The sequence below is a fragment of the Sarcophilus harrisii genome, chromosome 2 (genome assembly GCF_902635505.1).
Source record: "Sarcophilus harrisii chromosome 2, mSarHar1.11, whole genome shotgun sequence".
Lineage (NCBI taxonomy): Eukaryota > Metazoa > Chordata > Mammalia > Dasyuromorphia > Dasyuridae > Sarcophilus > Sarcophilus harrisii.
The window spans coordinates 265,014,722-265,031,321 of record NC_045427.1 but is presented as its reverse complement, the minus strand read 5'-3'; the positions used below and the strand labels follow the sequence as shown (position 1 = coordinate 265,031,321).

Genomic DNA, 16,600 nt, shown 5'->3' with positions numbered 1-16,600 from the left:
AATGACTTTAAAATATACATATATATTTTAAAATTAACTAATATTTTCCCCCTACTTTTCCCTCTTTCCACTGTGGGAAAAAAAAGGAAAGATCCTTATAACAAATATGAATAGACAAAAAACATATTACCATATTGGCCATGGGCAAAAATGTGTATTCCATTCAATATGTTTTTTCATCATCTCTGTATTTTGAAGAAAGTAGCATTTTTTATTATTGGTCCTTTGGAATGATACTTGACTATTGTGTTGATTAGAGTTTTTAAGTGTTTGAAACTTGTTCCTTCTATAATATTGTTATAGTATGAAATATTTCTCTACTTCTCTTAACTTCACTATGCACCAGTTCATTCAAGTCTTACCAGGTTTCATTGAAATTATCCTTTTTATCATCCTATTATGGCACTGAGTTCCATTTAGTTAATTTATTATAATTTGTTAAAGCCATTATGTAGATTATAGGGATTCAGTTTCTAGTTCTTTGTCATCACAAAAAGAGCAGATATATATATATATATATATATATATATATGTATTTTTTTTAACATAAGCCTAATAGTGATATCGCTGCATCAGAAAGTATTCACAGTTGAGCATAGAAATTATTTTCTATATTGATTGTTCCAATTCATAGTTTCACCAATATAGTGACTTTGTAATACTTAATCTGTTTGATGTCACTTGGAACATTTGGATAAAACCCCTCTCCCCAAAAGAAAACAACAACAAAATGAACAGTTTAAACTTGAAAAGAAAAACTACTTAATAATATGGGATGTCAAAGTTAGATTTAAACAATTAGAAGACTGTCAAGTGCTCATGGGTAGGCCGAGCTAACATAATAAAAGTGATAAATCTACTGAAATTAACCTACTTCTTGAATATCATATCAATCAAACTGCCAAGAAATTATTTTATAGAGCTAGAAAAAAATAACAATTCATCTGAAAGAACAATAGGTCAAGAATTTCAAGAGAATTAATGAAAAAAGATGCAAAGGAAAATAGCCTAGCTGTGCTAGACCTAAAACTACATTATAAAGCAGGGGTCATCAAAACCATTGGATCAGTAGAATAAGTTAGGTTCACAAGACACAATGGTTGATAGCTATAGTAATCTATTGTTTGATAAACCCAAGACTTCAACTTCTTGAATGAGAACTCACTATTTTGACAAAAATTGCTTGGGAAAGCTGAAAAGTAGTATGACAGAAACTAGGCATTGATCATCATCACCCTGTACTAAGATAAGGTCGAAATGGGTTCATGATTTAAACATAAAGGGTGATACTATAAACAAATCAGAAGAACAAGGGATAGTCTAACTCTCAGATCTGTAAAAAAGGGAAGAATTTATGGCCAAAGAAAAATTTCTACAGTATGAAATGCAAAATGGATGATAATTTTGATTACATTAAATTAAAAAGGTTTTGAACAAAGAAAACCAGTGCAGGCAAGATTGGAAGAGAAGCAGAAAGCGGGGGGGAAATTTTTTTACGTCCAGTGTTTCTGATAAAGCCCTCCTTTCTAAAATTATTTAGAGAATTCACTCAAATGCCCCTCAGTTGGGTAAAGGCTGAATAAGTTATGAATATGAATGTAAATGAAATTACTGTTTTATAAGAAACAATTAGTAAGTAGGCTAATTTCAGAAAAGCCTGGAATAACTTATATGAATTGATGCCGAATGAACTGAGTAGAACCAAGAGAACATTGTACACAGCAATAAGAAGATTATGTGATGATCAGCTGTGATTAAGTTGGCTCTTTTCAGCCTTGCAGTGATTCAGGCCAGTTCCAATAGACTGATGGAAAGAGCCATCCACATCCAGAGAGAGAACTATGGAGATTGAATATAGATCAAAGCATAGTATTTTCACCTTTTGTGGTTATTGTTTCTTCACTTATATTTTCCTTTCCATGCTTTTTTTTCTTCTTGTGTTTTTTTCTTTTTGATTTCATGCCAAAAGTGGAAATATATTTAGAAGAATTTGCATGTTTAATCTATATTGGATTACTTGCTCTCTGGGGCTGGAGGCAGAAAAAAAATTTGGAATAACAAAGTTTTGCAGAGATGAATGTTGAAAATTATATTTGCATGTATTTGGAAAAATAAAAATTTAAAAAATAAAAAACTAATAAAATGATATGGAATATTATAGAACATAGTAGTATGCTCCCTCTTATTAGAGAGCATTAAGTGAAGGCTGAATGACTGTTTACCAAGTGTGTTTTAAAGTGAATTATTTAGGGGCAGCTTTGTAATGCAGTGAGTGGATAGAGCACCAGCCCCGAAGTCAGGGGAACTTGAATTCAAATATGACCTCAGACACATTACACTTCCTGGCTGTGTGACCCTTAACCCCAATTGCCTCAGCAAAAAAATTTTAAAAGATGAATTATTTTCAGGCATGAGTTGATCTAAATGATTTCTGAGAAATCTCTTTCAACTCAGGTTCTGATTCCTTTTGCCCATCCACAACCAGTCATTTTTCCATTTCTTGCCTATGCTATTGATTCTGTAATATCTCATTTCCATTTTCATTGAAAGGTCTTTGTATTGTTGCCATGAACTATTATTATAATAGCCTAACTAGCTCCTCTGTCACTTTTCTCTTCACAAACTCTGTGATATAGTCAAGTTGGGCAATTGAAGTTTCTGCTTTTCTCCCATCCCCATCTATCATAATTTTACTATTATTGGGAGTCTAATGTAGATACCATTTTTTTCTATAAAGTCTTCTTCATCCCTCACTATAAATAATTTTTACTTTTTTATTCCTCTTAACATTTTGCCTGAATCTCTCCTATTGCACTTATCACATTTTGCTTTTGTTAAAATTATTTGTTCATGACTCTTCTCTCCCCTTGTGGAAATTGTCTGTATTCATGGAAAATAACTTGTTTGTCTTTGTATCTTTCATGGGAACTTGCTTAAATGAGTACTTATATATTGAATTCAATTAGTTGTTGTATCCTCTCTGTTATGCAGTACCTTTGTTTGTAGAAAGAAATACTCAGTGACTCAGGTACTGAAAACTCTTAATCCTCTTGTGAGCATTCAACATATTTTTCTAGGCCATCCTCCCCAGAAATTAGAGAATTCATTTGGATGATATATTCTTGATTGTGTACTGAAACTAGAGCTACTTATGTGAGCATTAAAATGTGAATGCTTTTATTGCTTTTAGCTCCTTGAATTTTTTTTATTTGTTTTATAGTGTCTTCAGAGGTATGTATGTACTGAATCCTTTAGTTTCAAATAGGAATACTTTCTAGAATTTTATTACTCAGAGTAATACATTTGTTTTATTGGAATTTGTTTCTTATCCTTCAGAAACATTCTGCCATTCTCCATCTGTTGCTGTCTCTTTTTACATATTTCTTTAAGTGGTGGAAGGATTGATTGCTTTTTAAAACTATCTGTTTTCATAGCATTCAGAGCTTATTTCTAATTATTACTAAAAATTTATAAGTATAGAATTCATATCTTTATCTAATTTTACTTCTGGAGGGCTCAACTCAGACTGGAGCCTTAAAGGAGGCCAGATAAACTAATAGAAGTGAGAAAGGTGAACATTCCAGGCAAGAAAGCAAGCTATTGAGAAGGCATAGAATCAAAATGGTGAGTCATGTTTGAGGAAAAACAAGATCAGTGTCAACGTATCCTAGAGTATGTGGAGAACAATAAATATAAAGATAGGAAGGGGCTAGGTTTATGTGGAAGGTTTTAAAACAGGATTTTGTTTCATATTGAAGGCAGTAAATAAGGGAGCTACTAGAATATTTTGGGTAGGAAAAAGCTTAGTAATCAGCTTTGCCCTGAAGATCAGCTCAGTGGAAAATAGACTGGAAGGGGAAAAACTTGTGACAGGGTTACTAACCAACAGACTTTTGTAATTGTGTGAGATAATAGTTTTGGCCTGGGTTGAATATATGTCAGTTAGTAACTATGTAATACATACTTGCCTTTTATTATGATAGACACTGTGCTGATTGCTGGGAATACACAACCAAACAAAAGACAGCTTATACCCTCAAGGTGCTTAAAATCTAATCGAAGGGCAGCTAGATGACGCAGTGAATAGAGCGCAAGCCCTGAAGTCAGGAGGACCTGAGTTCAAATCTGGCCTCAGACACTTAACACTTCTTAGTTGTGTGACCCTGGGCAAGTCACTTTAACCCCAATTACCTTAGCATAAATAAATAAAATTTTTTAAAAATCTAATGGAAACAACAAACAAAGGTGTACAAACAAACTATATATATGATAAACAGAGAAGGAAGGCTCTAGAGTCAAGAGTTGTTGTTTGGAAGATAAGATTTTAGTTGGGACTTCTTCAAATCCCAATCATTAGGAATATGAGAATAAGGAAACCATTAGGGAATATGAGAAGAGAGAGCATCCCAGGCATGGGGGACAGCCAGAGAAAATACCTGGAGCTTAGAAATGAAGTATGTTGGTTGCGGAACAATAAGGAGACCAATGTCACTGGATTGAAGAACATAGATTAAGGGAATAAAGTAGAGGAATACTAGAAAGATGATAGAGAGGCAGGTTGTTTGGTCAGGGCCAAACAAAGAATTGTATTTGATCCTGATTTTGGAGGCATCAAGGAGCCACTGGGAGAGAGGGGCAGTGAGGACAGGAAGGAAAGGTGAGTGATCAGACTTACACTTGAGGAAAATCACTTTTAAGTGGATGATTAGAAGATATTTTGTAGGAGGAGAAGACTTGAAACAGGCCAACCCACAATAATTCAGACATGAGATGATGAGGACCTATATCAGGGTGATGGCAGTGTCAGAGGAGAGAAGGGAACATATTGGAGAAGTGTGGCAAAGGTGAAAATGACAAACCATGACAACACCAGATTGTTTGGGGCAGAGCATGAGAGATAATGAAGATTCCAGGATGACAACTAGATTGGAATCCTGAATGACTAGTAAAATGATGTTGTCCTTGATACTAACAGGAAATTAAAGGTGTTTGTGGAGGAGGAGGGGGGGTAATTTGAGGGAAAAGATAATGAGGTTTGGTTTTGGGTGTGTTTAGTTTAAGATGTCTCCTGAACATCCAGTTTAAGATATAGGAAAAGCAATTGGAGGTGTGAGATTAGAGGTCAACAAAGAGCATAGGTAGATTTGAAAGTAATCTGCATAGAGATGATAATTAATCCATGAGACTAAATGAGATCACCAGGTGATATAATATAGAGGGAAAAGAGGAAGGACCCAAGACAGAGTCATATGGGATCTCTATAAATAGAGTTTGATTGAGAAGAGGATCCAACAAAAGAGATTGGTAGGAGGAGAAGCAGGTAAGAATGGTGTTCCCAAAACCTATAAAGAAGAAATCATCAAAGAGGAGAAAATGATTTACAGTATCAGAGGCTACAGAGAAGTCAAAGAGAATGGGGATTGAGAAAAGGCCATTGAATTTGACAATAAAGAAATTGTAATTTTTGAAAGCAGTTTTACTATAATGATGAGGTGGAAACTAGGTTGTAAGGTTAAGAAGAGAGTTGAAGAGAGGAGAAAAAGAGGAGTAACCTTTTGGGTATGACTTTTTAAAGGAGTTTAGCCTTAAAGGACAGAAGTTATAGGCTAAGAGTTATCAGGGATGAAAGGATTAAGTGAGGATTTTTTTTTTTTTTTTTTAGGATGAAGAAAGAGCTGGATATGTTTTTAGGAAGGAGGGAGCCAGTAGACAGAGAAGAGGCAGGCTCTTGGATGAGATGATATGGAATAGGATTACTTGAGTAGGGAGATGATGTTAATCATGTTAATAACTAAAGCCATCTCTTCATGTGAAATAGCAGTGAAGGAGTAGCTAGTGATACAAAGCATCTGAATGATAGGAGATGAGGAGATGAGGAAGAGGGATTGCTGTGAACTCCAATTTTCTCTTTAGAATATGAGATAAATTTTTCTAAGCTGAGGGGGTAGGAGAAAGGGGAGTTATGAGAAGTCTGAAGAGGGACGAAAAGGTTTGGAAGAGCAAGTGAGATAGTATGTTGATAAAGAAGGTATAGAAGAATTGCCTAACAGAAGTGAATGACCATTTGAATTTGGGTAACAAATTTATAGTGGACCCAACCAGAATGGTTGCAAATGTGACTTTCTACACATTTATTTAACAGCACATGTGTAAGAGCAAAGGAGGCAGATCCTGGGAGTTATCCATGGCGGGATCTTCTATTGAGTATGAGTGTGAGAAGTTAAGGATGACATCTGGTTTGTGAGTCTGATGGTGTTGACAGTGTTGACAGTGATAGGCACCTGTTATAGATTATCACAAATATTAACACTTAGTAATAGTGGAAGAATGTTAGTAACTCATGACTTTGTGCCTAAGGATGGAGGAGCACAGTGAAGTATATTTTTTAGGACCAGGGTCTAATACTTCATGGGTAGAAAATCTTTTCTCATATATATTGAACATAGATGTCTTCATTACCTTTCATAGCTTCTTTTGAATCAACTTTAAGAATTCCTAATCATTGAAGATTTAGGTGAGTATAGCTACATGGCTAAACCATAAAGTTTTAAAAAGCATACTTACTTTTAATAATTCAACTACTAATTTACTTTGAGAATCCTATGTGAGTTCATTAATTTTTATGTATTTTAGTTTCCCAGTCCATAAGATTAGAATATTGTAAAGGTTAATATATTAATATATGTGAATCTCTTATAATATCGCAAAGTGTGCTAAAAATAAAAGACATCATATCTTGTTTGTCTTATCATTTTGGTACTCCATTTGTCTTACTGACTTTTTTTTCTTCTGACATTGAAGCCCTGACACCTGATTGCTGTTTTACAGGTGAGACATCATTAGAGCTATATGAAGAATTATAGCTTCAATCTACCAATCTCTATGCAATCTCTAAGCAACAATGTTTTTGTTTATTTTTTTAAAACAAGTATCATATAAATTAGGCACTTAATTATAATGTTCATATAGGCAACATGTATTTTGTGACTTCAACAATTTGTACTGAGTTGCTAAAAATTCTTTTGGCATTAGAGAAATTGATAGTTGAATGGGGCAGTTTCCCCCAAGTATTTTATCTAAATTATACAGATGTCTGAAGACAATGTCAAGTTTGTCAAATCATACTCAAATATAGCACAGAATTAGAGTGATATTGGTCATGTGTTAGATGAAATGATTTGTCCTCTTTTGGTGGCTCATTAAAATCATGAACATAAACATATCATTTAAATTGCTGGCCTGAGGATTCAAAGTATTGGTAGAACAATCCATATGAATTCTTCTACCTCATCTCTTCAAATTAATGGGAAGGGTTATTTTATATAAAAAGATACATTCTATCATTCATTTATAGTAGCAGTTCTCCAAAATAACAAAGTCCTGAAACAGCTTCAAACTTTGAAGTGCAATCATTGGAATCTTGAATTTTCACTTAAAATATTACTAATGTATCAGGCAGAAACCTTACATTTTACATTAAGGAGGGAATTTTTGTTTTTTAATGGTTATTGCCTCCGTGGGTACAGTTCAAGTGTTATATTTGATGTTTAATTGGTGGTTGTTCATTTGTCTTTAAATACCATTGTTCAGACATACCTAATGTCTGATTTCTGTTTTGTTTTGTTTTTTTTTTCCCGTTTTTTCAAGTCTGCTGGCTTTTCATTGCTGCAAGAAATAAGACCGAAGTTCCCATTTACTTTTGCCTTTTAGGGAAGCCAAGAATATAATTTGTTTGCATAATTGTCAGTCAACATTCACTACCTCTCAAAAAACAAACACAAACATCTTTAAATACTATTAGGAGATGAGTTGAATAGTCATCCATCATTGAAGTAAATAGATATAGAGCATGAGAATGAGAGCAAGAAAACAAACTAATAGTAATATAATGTAGACTCATGTTTCTTTGCTTCTCCTTAATATTTATTACTATGTGCCCAAACTCCTTAAAGGGAATAGATAGAACAGTAATGTGAAATACTATTTTGCAAATACCTATGAAGTAAATGGCTGACTGAACCACTGAAAATAATTCATAACATTATATCCTGTGAAAGTAAGCATTGAAACTTTAAGGCCAGTTTTATCACTTGTCATTTCCCATTGTTTTTATTTCAAATCAAACTAACAGATATTTACTGACAAATGTACAAGATCCTATACTAGCCATGAAGAAGAATACGAAGGAATATAAAACATAGGCCTTGTTTTCAATGAGCTGAGTTTATTGAGGTACTTATAATCTAGTTTTATTTGAAAAGACAGAAAAGTAAGTGGCATATTCCACTTTAATGATAAGTAAACTTCCCAATGGACTGTGTTCCTTAATCTCTATGAAATTGACAAACATATTTCGATTTTAAAACCTGAAATATGTTTTTTCATGTTTTACTAATATCAAATAATATTAAGGAAAAGATAAAACTTAGTTTTCCCAATAAAATTTTGGTTATTATTGGTTCTTGATTGTTATTTGCTGAATTTAAGCAGCTAAAGTTCATGTTTAGAAGGAACAATGCAAACCAATTTATACCTAAGACTATGTCTACATACACAAATGCCACTCTAAGTAATTTTAATTCCAAAACACTTTCACCTAAAATATCTCAGATAATTAAAAAAGCTTACTTTGCTCTTTTGTTAAGAAGGTGCAGCTAATTTAACATAGCTTTTTTTTCATTGTTTTCAAAGACACTACCTGAGAATTTCCTTCCATTGTTTAGCTCCTACTTTAACAAAGAACTTTTAGGAGCATTTTGTTTTTTAAGTATGTTTTAAAATCCTCATAGTAATAATACTTAACCTAGATATTTTATATTAATAGCACCATGGACTTTTGATATAAAGCTCCAAAAGACAGTCATAAAAGCTTTCCATTTACCAACTATAAATAATGTGCTTATTATCCATGTGTCTAAAAGCAAAAATCTCTTTGTTTCTCTTAATACAATATTGCATATATACACCAAATGTTTCATTTCAGTACCCTCTATACTTTTGTATCAGTCATGAGTAGCTGTTCTTGTCTTCTTAGTCCAGGACTTTTGAACTTGGTCTGTTATGATGACTGTACCATTGCAGCTCTTGAAAAGCTAAGTTATCCAAAGGCGAAACACAGCTACTACTTACTACCACCATTACCATTTATATAGTGTTTTAAGGTTTGCAAACTCTTTACATGTTATCTTATTTAATTCTCATTACAACTTCATGAAATAGATGCTATATTTATTACCATTTTGCATATGAGGAAGCTCAGATTAGAGATTAGGGGCCCCACATCTGGTAAATATCTAAGACAGCTTTCAAACTCACAATTTTTTGATTCTAAGTCCAACACTCTGTCCATTGGACTACTTCCCTAGACTACCTCCCAGTTTAATCTGTATTTCAATTTTTTCTCTGAATATATATATATATATATATATATATATATTTAAATGTACATAGTTGTTTTGCATGTTTTCTCCCCTGTCAGAATATGAACCCCTTGAGTTCAGGGACTGTGTTCTTTACTTTCTTTGTATCCTTAGAGCTTAACATTGGCCGGTACATTTTAGGCACTTAATATAAATACTTTTTGATTTGATCGCTATAGCTGATAGAGCTGGAAGCTTCACTGCAATTTATTGCCTTTTAAATTGGGCTCCTTTCCCCAAAATAAACATTGGGTTTGATTAGTACTGGAAAAAATAGAAATATTATTAACTGATAAATACTACTAATTAACTAATAAATATTTAATGGATCTATGTTCTTATCAATGTAAGTGTTCTATCCAGCCACACAGATGGCTTGCATATAGTTGTTTGTTCTTTGTGATCTTTATTCATGTCATTCTGTTCCTCATAATGTCAACTAATTAATGAAAAATCTAAAATATCCCTATTTGCTTATGAAGTGTGAGCCCATAGCAAACTTGATAGAAGACAATTTATATTTAGAAAATTATTAGAGACATTTACTTTATACATAAAAATTGTGATCTTATCTTCCTTTTTAAAAATAAATTCTTGCATTATTAACTGATAAGAAATTCACTTTTTCTGTTTTATTTTTCTTTTGCCACAAGTTCATTGATTAAAATGAAAAACATTTTCCAAAAATAGTATTGTCATGTTGAAGTAATTGTGAACTCACCATTCTTATTTCACAGGAGCAGCTACTTAAGATCATGATATAAAACTTCGTAAACACAATTACCAGTAACAATAATCATGTTGTCACTATCTTTATTTCACTTGGTGGAAGTAGTCTGGACACTTGCATTTTCTTATTTGGTGGAAAGACTGGAACTTGGATTTGCTGGATCTATTTTATATATTTTAGTCTCACTAAGTGGTGAATGGGACGTGGTGTCTGCTCATACTGTTAGGGAAACACCAAGGAATGGAAGGGGACATATAGCTCTTAGAAGGAGGCTTGTCTTTTGGCTCTTGATTCAAACAGATCAGTTTACTTATGACATGATCTCTCTGTATGGTTGGTTTTCAGGGGGGATTTATTCAATTTCCCAAGCACTCAAGAAATAGAAGATGAAAAAATGGAGGATGACCCTAGCCCCTGGCCCAGCCAACAACAGCCCATCAAGCACACTTCTCATGATGAGGCTTCTGTTTCTCCAACTGCACAGCAGACTGTCACACAAGTGCCATCTAGTCCCAAAGGAGGAGGTACTGTGGAAATTAATGTGGTAGGAGATCAACAAGAAGAATCAAAAAGCAGTCAGGACAAACATAGTAAAGTCTTGTCTTTGAGCCCAGGAATTAGAGGGAAAAGCATTTGGGCCAATACAAATAACAAAGAAGTCCAGACAACGGAATATTCTCTTTGGGCTCCAACTGTTGTTTCAGTAGCAACACAAACCATGAAAGAAGTGTGTGAACAAGTAGAGGTGGGGACCAGCATGGCTGACCAGAGCCTTGGGAGACAGGATGCTAAGGTTCAGACTGAGAGGAGGAATGCTGAGAAACCTACAAATATCTCAGGAGATGATACCGATTCTTTGCACAGCCAGGTAAGAACAGGTGTGGGACTTCCTGGGATCTTCTAAATTGTATAATCTCTCTTTTTTTTTCTTTTTCTTTTCCTTTTTTTTTGGGGGGGGGAGGCTGAGGCAGTTGGGGTTAAGTGACTTGCCCAGGGTCACACAGTCAGGAAGAAGTTGTATAAAACATTTCCATAAAAGTCATGTTGCAAAAGAAAACAAAGATTTCTGTACCCCTCCCCCCCAAAAAAAACCTCCAGAAAAAAGAAGTAAAAAATAAAATATGCTTCAGGCTGTATTCAGATACAATCAGTTCTTTCTCTAGGTATGGATAGCATTTTTCATCATAAATTCCCTAGAATATTCTTGAGCTCACCTTTTTCTTGAAAGAGAAGGATAGATGAACAATCTGCACCCTATTTCATGTCTCAGAATATTGTTGCTTTGAGCATCTTTCTGTTTCTTATTCATCTATCAAAATTTAGTCTACTTTTCTTGGGAATCTTTTTTGTGGGAATGTGAAGAGTACTGAAAGTTGGTGGCAAGGACTTGGAGAAGGAGTTATTCATGACCAGGAAGAGCACTTAAGTAGTAGGAATAAAAAAAAGTTAGAAACTTTGGGATCTGTAGAGGCGGTATTAAGATTTGTAGTGGAAAAACCATTACATTGAATTCCCAATCCCTATATTTATGCACACCTGCATTTTTGATTTCCTTCACAAGCTAATTGTACAATAATTCAGAGTCTGATTCTTTTTGTACAGCAAAATAATGTTTTGGTCATGTATACTTATTGTGTATCTAAGTTATATTTTAATATATTTAACATCTACTGGTCATCCTGCCATTTAGGGGAGGGGGTGGGGGGGTAAGAGGTGAAAAATTGGAACAAGAGGTTTGGCAATTGTTAATACTGTAAAGTTACCCATGTATATATCCTGTAAATAAAAGGCTATTAAATAAAATAAAAAAAAAAAAGATTTGTAGTGGATGGGAAAGTATCAGGAACTGGTAGGATTAGGGGTAGAGAAAGAAAGCTAGGAGTATAATAAGATGCTAAAAATGAGGTGGTTACAAGGAAAGAACAATCTATATTAGATTAACAAATCTGAAAATAGATTTTAAAGATTTCTTTAGAAGGCTGTAGGTTAAAGATGGAAACTAATATAGATTTAGCTGTGTGCTCTTTCTTAGCCTATTAATAAATAAGTTATGGGTCCATCTTTAATCTATATGGAAAAGACTTCTTTGTAATCACAAACCCCTCATTAAGTGTTTTCTAAGGACCCCTATGTTGAACTGTAACACATGCTTAGCATTTCATTTATCCATGCCTCTTTAGAAATGCCTGGATAAAAAGCTGCTGTTCTGAAAAAATGTATTACCTCCAGCAGTATGTAGTTTCAACACACTTGGAGTAGATCACACATCAGTTCCCTGTTTTGATCTTTTTGTTTGTTTTTTGCAAGGCAGTTGGAGTTAAGTGACTTACTCAGGATCTCACAACTAGGAAGTGTTGTGTCTAAAGCTGGATTTTGAACTCAGGTCCTCCTGACTTCAAAGCTGGTGCTCTATCCATGGTGCCATCTAGTTGCCCCTCTCCTATTTTCATCTTTTAAGGTTTTAATTGAATCTCACAGCTTAATGATTTGTGTCCAATTTTTTAGGCTTTGGATTTATGGCATGGTGGAAAACGAGCCTATCTTGAAGTTAGGAAAAACTGGGTTCAGTCCTTGCTTCTGACAGATTCTAAATTAGTGATCTTGGATAAGTTTCTTAAATTCTAAATATCCTTAGAAACCTCCAAGAAGAGATTTGTTGGTTTGTATCAGTAGAGGGAATTTATATACTGTAGGTTCCCCACATAAATGAACTAATTGGTTCAGACAAAAAAAAAATTAACTATTGCTTTTCTCTTTTCTCCCCTAAAAGCTAGCCCTATGATTTCTTTAGTGTAGGGAACTTTCAGTAAGGAAATTCCTTATACCAAATCTGATAGGCAACCATTCTACAACTTGTAGGTGTAGAGGGTTACCTGGAGGCCATGGGAAATTAAATGACTTATATGTCAGAGGTAGCACTTGAACACAAGCCTTCTGATTCATTAAGCCATGCTTTCCTTGATCTGTACTTAAAATGCAGAGCAGTCATCTGAAAATCTGGAGATTTGATTCCGTGTCTCTGCTTTTCCACCGACTCATGGTCCTCTTTCATCTTGTAATGCCTTCTGTATGGTGATAAAGCCAAGGATGTCAAAATTTTTAGTGCTATACATTGTTGGTAAGACTTGGGTCTGATTTGCTCCTCTAGTCCTTAAATTTTGAATTGTGCCCTTGGAATTAAGATTCTCTGCATTTACAAGTGTTTTCTTTGACATTTCTCTTAGCACCTTCTTTTATGAATAAGAGAATTAAGCTGTTCACTGTCATACAGGTCTTTTTTCAGGATACTATTCAGGAGAAAAAAAAAACATTAGTTTTTCTGTCCTTTCCTTTTTCATCTGACTCACCTGTTTTTATAATGATGTCTGTTGGTTTCTCCTAATGTATGGTTTCTGTATCTGTGCAGATTGCTTAGGTAGCTATATGATTTTATTTAGGAAGTGGGCAGACGCTATGGGTTATTTTTACTCTTTTATATTTTTGTGACAGTTTGGTCTAATACCAATGCCATGTGGAAGTGTATGGCTGGAGCATTGAATTTGGGTTTAAGAATTGTTCAGTTCAAATTTTGCTTCAGAAATTTGGTAGCTATATGAATCTGAGCAAGCCACTTAATCTCATTTAAGTTTTCTCATCTTTAGAACAGGAAATGATAATAATACCTGCTTCTAACAGTTGCTGTGAGGATCAAATAGGATATCTATAAAAGGCGAGCCTTTAAGCCATAAGTGCCAGGGCTATTTTCATTATAATCTATCATCCTAGTATTTGTCTATGAATAATATGTTTACATTTCAACCTTTGTATTGGAATCTGTCTTACTCATTTTCACATAGTAGCTTTTTTTATAAACGTTTTTCTCACTTCAGGCATGAAAAGTAGAAAATATGAATTTCTTTCACTCTACATTATTTCCCCCATGGCAAGTGATCTCATTTTAAGCAATAGCAGCAAGAGAATATATTATGAAGGCTTGGTCTGAGCAGAAGAGATATGTGTAATCCTTTTATCTTTAAAGCAGCAAAGGTGAACTGCTCTGAACAAGCATTTATTCAATTAGCAAGCATTAATATGCTTTCTGTGTATCATTATACTAGGAACTAAAATTACAGGGACAAAAATGAAACAGTGTATGCTCTCAAGTAGCTTACATTCTAACAGGGAACATAACACATTTACATACATAAATTGATATTGCAAAAGAGATATAAGGTAATTTTTGTAGGAAAAGTGCTGTCAGCTAGAGGGACTGGGAATAGGATTCATGCAAAAAATGGTACTTGAGGTCATTTTCTAAGGATACCATATATTCTAAGAAGTGGAGGGATGGGAGGTGGGAACAGTCAGTGCAAAGGCATGGAAATAGAAAATATGTTAAGTTTGAAGAATAGAAAGCAGGCCAGTTTAGCTATGCTTTAGAGTAGGTGGAGGAGATTGATATGGAATAAAGATAAAAAGCTAAGCTGCGACTGAGTTATAAAGATCTATCGATGCCAAACAAAAGAGTTTATATTTGATTGCAGAGTTCATAGGGAGCTGTTGAAATTTATTAAGGTGTGTAGTGGGGATTTAAGTGAGAGACTGACAGGGTTGGACCTGCATTTTATGAAGAAAATCACATCAACATCTGTGGACGATATATGGGAACGGAGCAAGACAGGAAGGTCAGTCAGGAGACTGCTGAAAAAGGCCAAGTAAGAGATGATGAGGGTCTAAGTGGTTGTAGAAGTGAAGAGCATGGGATGACAAACAGAAGTTGTAAAAGAAATAACTATTTGAAATGAAATCATGTCACATTTATATTTAAGGGATTGATTTTTTTATTTGAATTTTATCCTTCCTTATGGAAATAATGATTGGATTTTGCAGGTGTATGTACTAACTATAAGAATTTATCCTTGAAAGAACCCTTAATGTGGGAAAGATCATAGAGTTAGAGTTGGAAAGAAAGCTCACAGGTCATCTAATCCAATTCTCTCATTTTACACATAAAGAAACTGAGACTTAAGAGAGTAAATGACTTAAAGTTGCTGGTATCAGAGCTGGGATTGGAACCCATATCATTTGATTTCAAAATCTGCTCTTTTTACAACTTTACCAAGATGTTCTCAAACCTTACTTCCAACCACAGAATTCATATTAGAAATAAACTTTATAAATGTAATGAATATAATTATGTCCTGCCTGAAGTTTGATTCCACACTAGAGAGAAACTACATGAATATAAAAGTTGAGGGGAAGTTGTGTTGTGGGTTTTTTTGTTGTTGTTATAACCAACACTTAACTTGTCAGTTCATAGCAAAATGAGAAAAATTCAAATTAAAAAAATTAAACTTTTTATTTCAAAAAATTTTTTGAAAACCCAAAAATTTATTAACCCTCCCCACCTCCCCCAGCATGGCAGAGAGGACTGGCGTTAAAGTTAGGCAAGTCTAAGTTAGCTTTGCCTCAGACTTATACCAGCTATTCAGTCATGAACAAGTCTCTTTATCTCTCAATACCTCAAACAACTCTCAGAATATAAATGCAAGTTGTAGCTGTGCGTGTGAATATGGAAGCTTTCATCATCTACATTGATGAAATTACAGAACTGAATGGGAAAAAAAAATATCTATTTTCTAACATGAGCCAAGCTTTACTTAGTGTATTTACATGTCAGCTTTCATAAAGGCATAAGGTTTTATTTGAATTAGCAATTTTTTAAATTTATGATATAAATAGGATTCTTGCTCAAAATTTGTAGACATTAACTCAGATCTTTGGGTGTTATACATATATATCTATACATGTTATACATATCTATTGAGCAGATTATGTACTTGATATTTAAATTCTGGGAGAAATTTTATTTTTGGTTCTAGATGTAATTCAGGTAGTTTACTGTATTCTGATTTAATGGACTCCATTAATATGATTTTGAATTGATTAGGTCATAGTTATATCCATTTGTGGTAATGTGTTAATTTTTTGTTCTGCTGTTTCAACATTATAGGGAGAAGAAGAATTTGACTTGCCTCAGCCCCCACCTGGCCAGGTCTTACATCGCCACATGCGAACTATACGTGAAGTACGCACACTAATTACACGTGTTATCACTGATGTATATTATGTAGATGGCACAGAAGTGGATCGAAAGGTGACTGAGGTAATATTACAAGAGATCTTAGAGGCATATTTTACTCAATAGAATGTTATCTTGGATTTTATTTTTAACCACTCTATCTCTTCCTTTGGTTCCATTATTCAGCTATTGATACTTTGTTTTTTGTATGTTTTATATCAGAAAGAGAAAGGATAAAGTGGCTCAGGGACTTCAGCAGAAGGTTGGAAGTTAGTGATTTTTATTTCTTCTGCCAGTCCTGATTTTCCTATGTAGCACTGAGCTTATCACTTAGCCTCTCAGTGTTATTTTTTTCCTTTAATGTAGAATTTTAGAAATCACTATAAAGCT

General features: G+C 34.0%; 1 protein-coding gene across 10 annotated transcripts in view; it reads left to right on the top strand.

The window, feature by feature from the left end:
- TP53BP1 (tumor protein p53 binding protein 1) overlaps positions 1-16,600 on the top strand; it is a 174,488-nt gene that overhangs the window by 137,800 nt on the left and 20,088 nt on the right. For all 10 annotated transcript variants that reach the window (XM_031952184.1, XM_031952180.1, XM_031952185.1 and 7 more), the window contains 2 exons: positions 10,495-11,017; positions 16,142-16,294. In XM_031952184.1, coding sequence (XP_031808044.1) covers positions 10,495-11,017; positions 16,142-16,294 — 676 coding nt within the window. The remainder of the gene's footprint in view (positions 1-10,494; positions 11,018-16,141; positions 16,295-16,600) is intronic.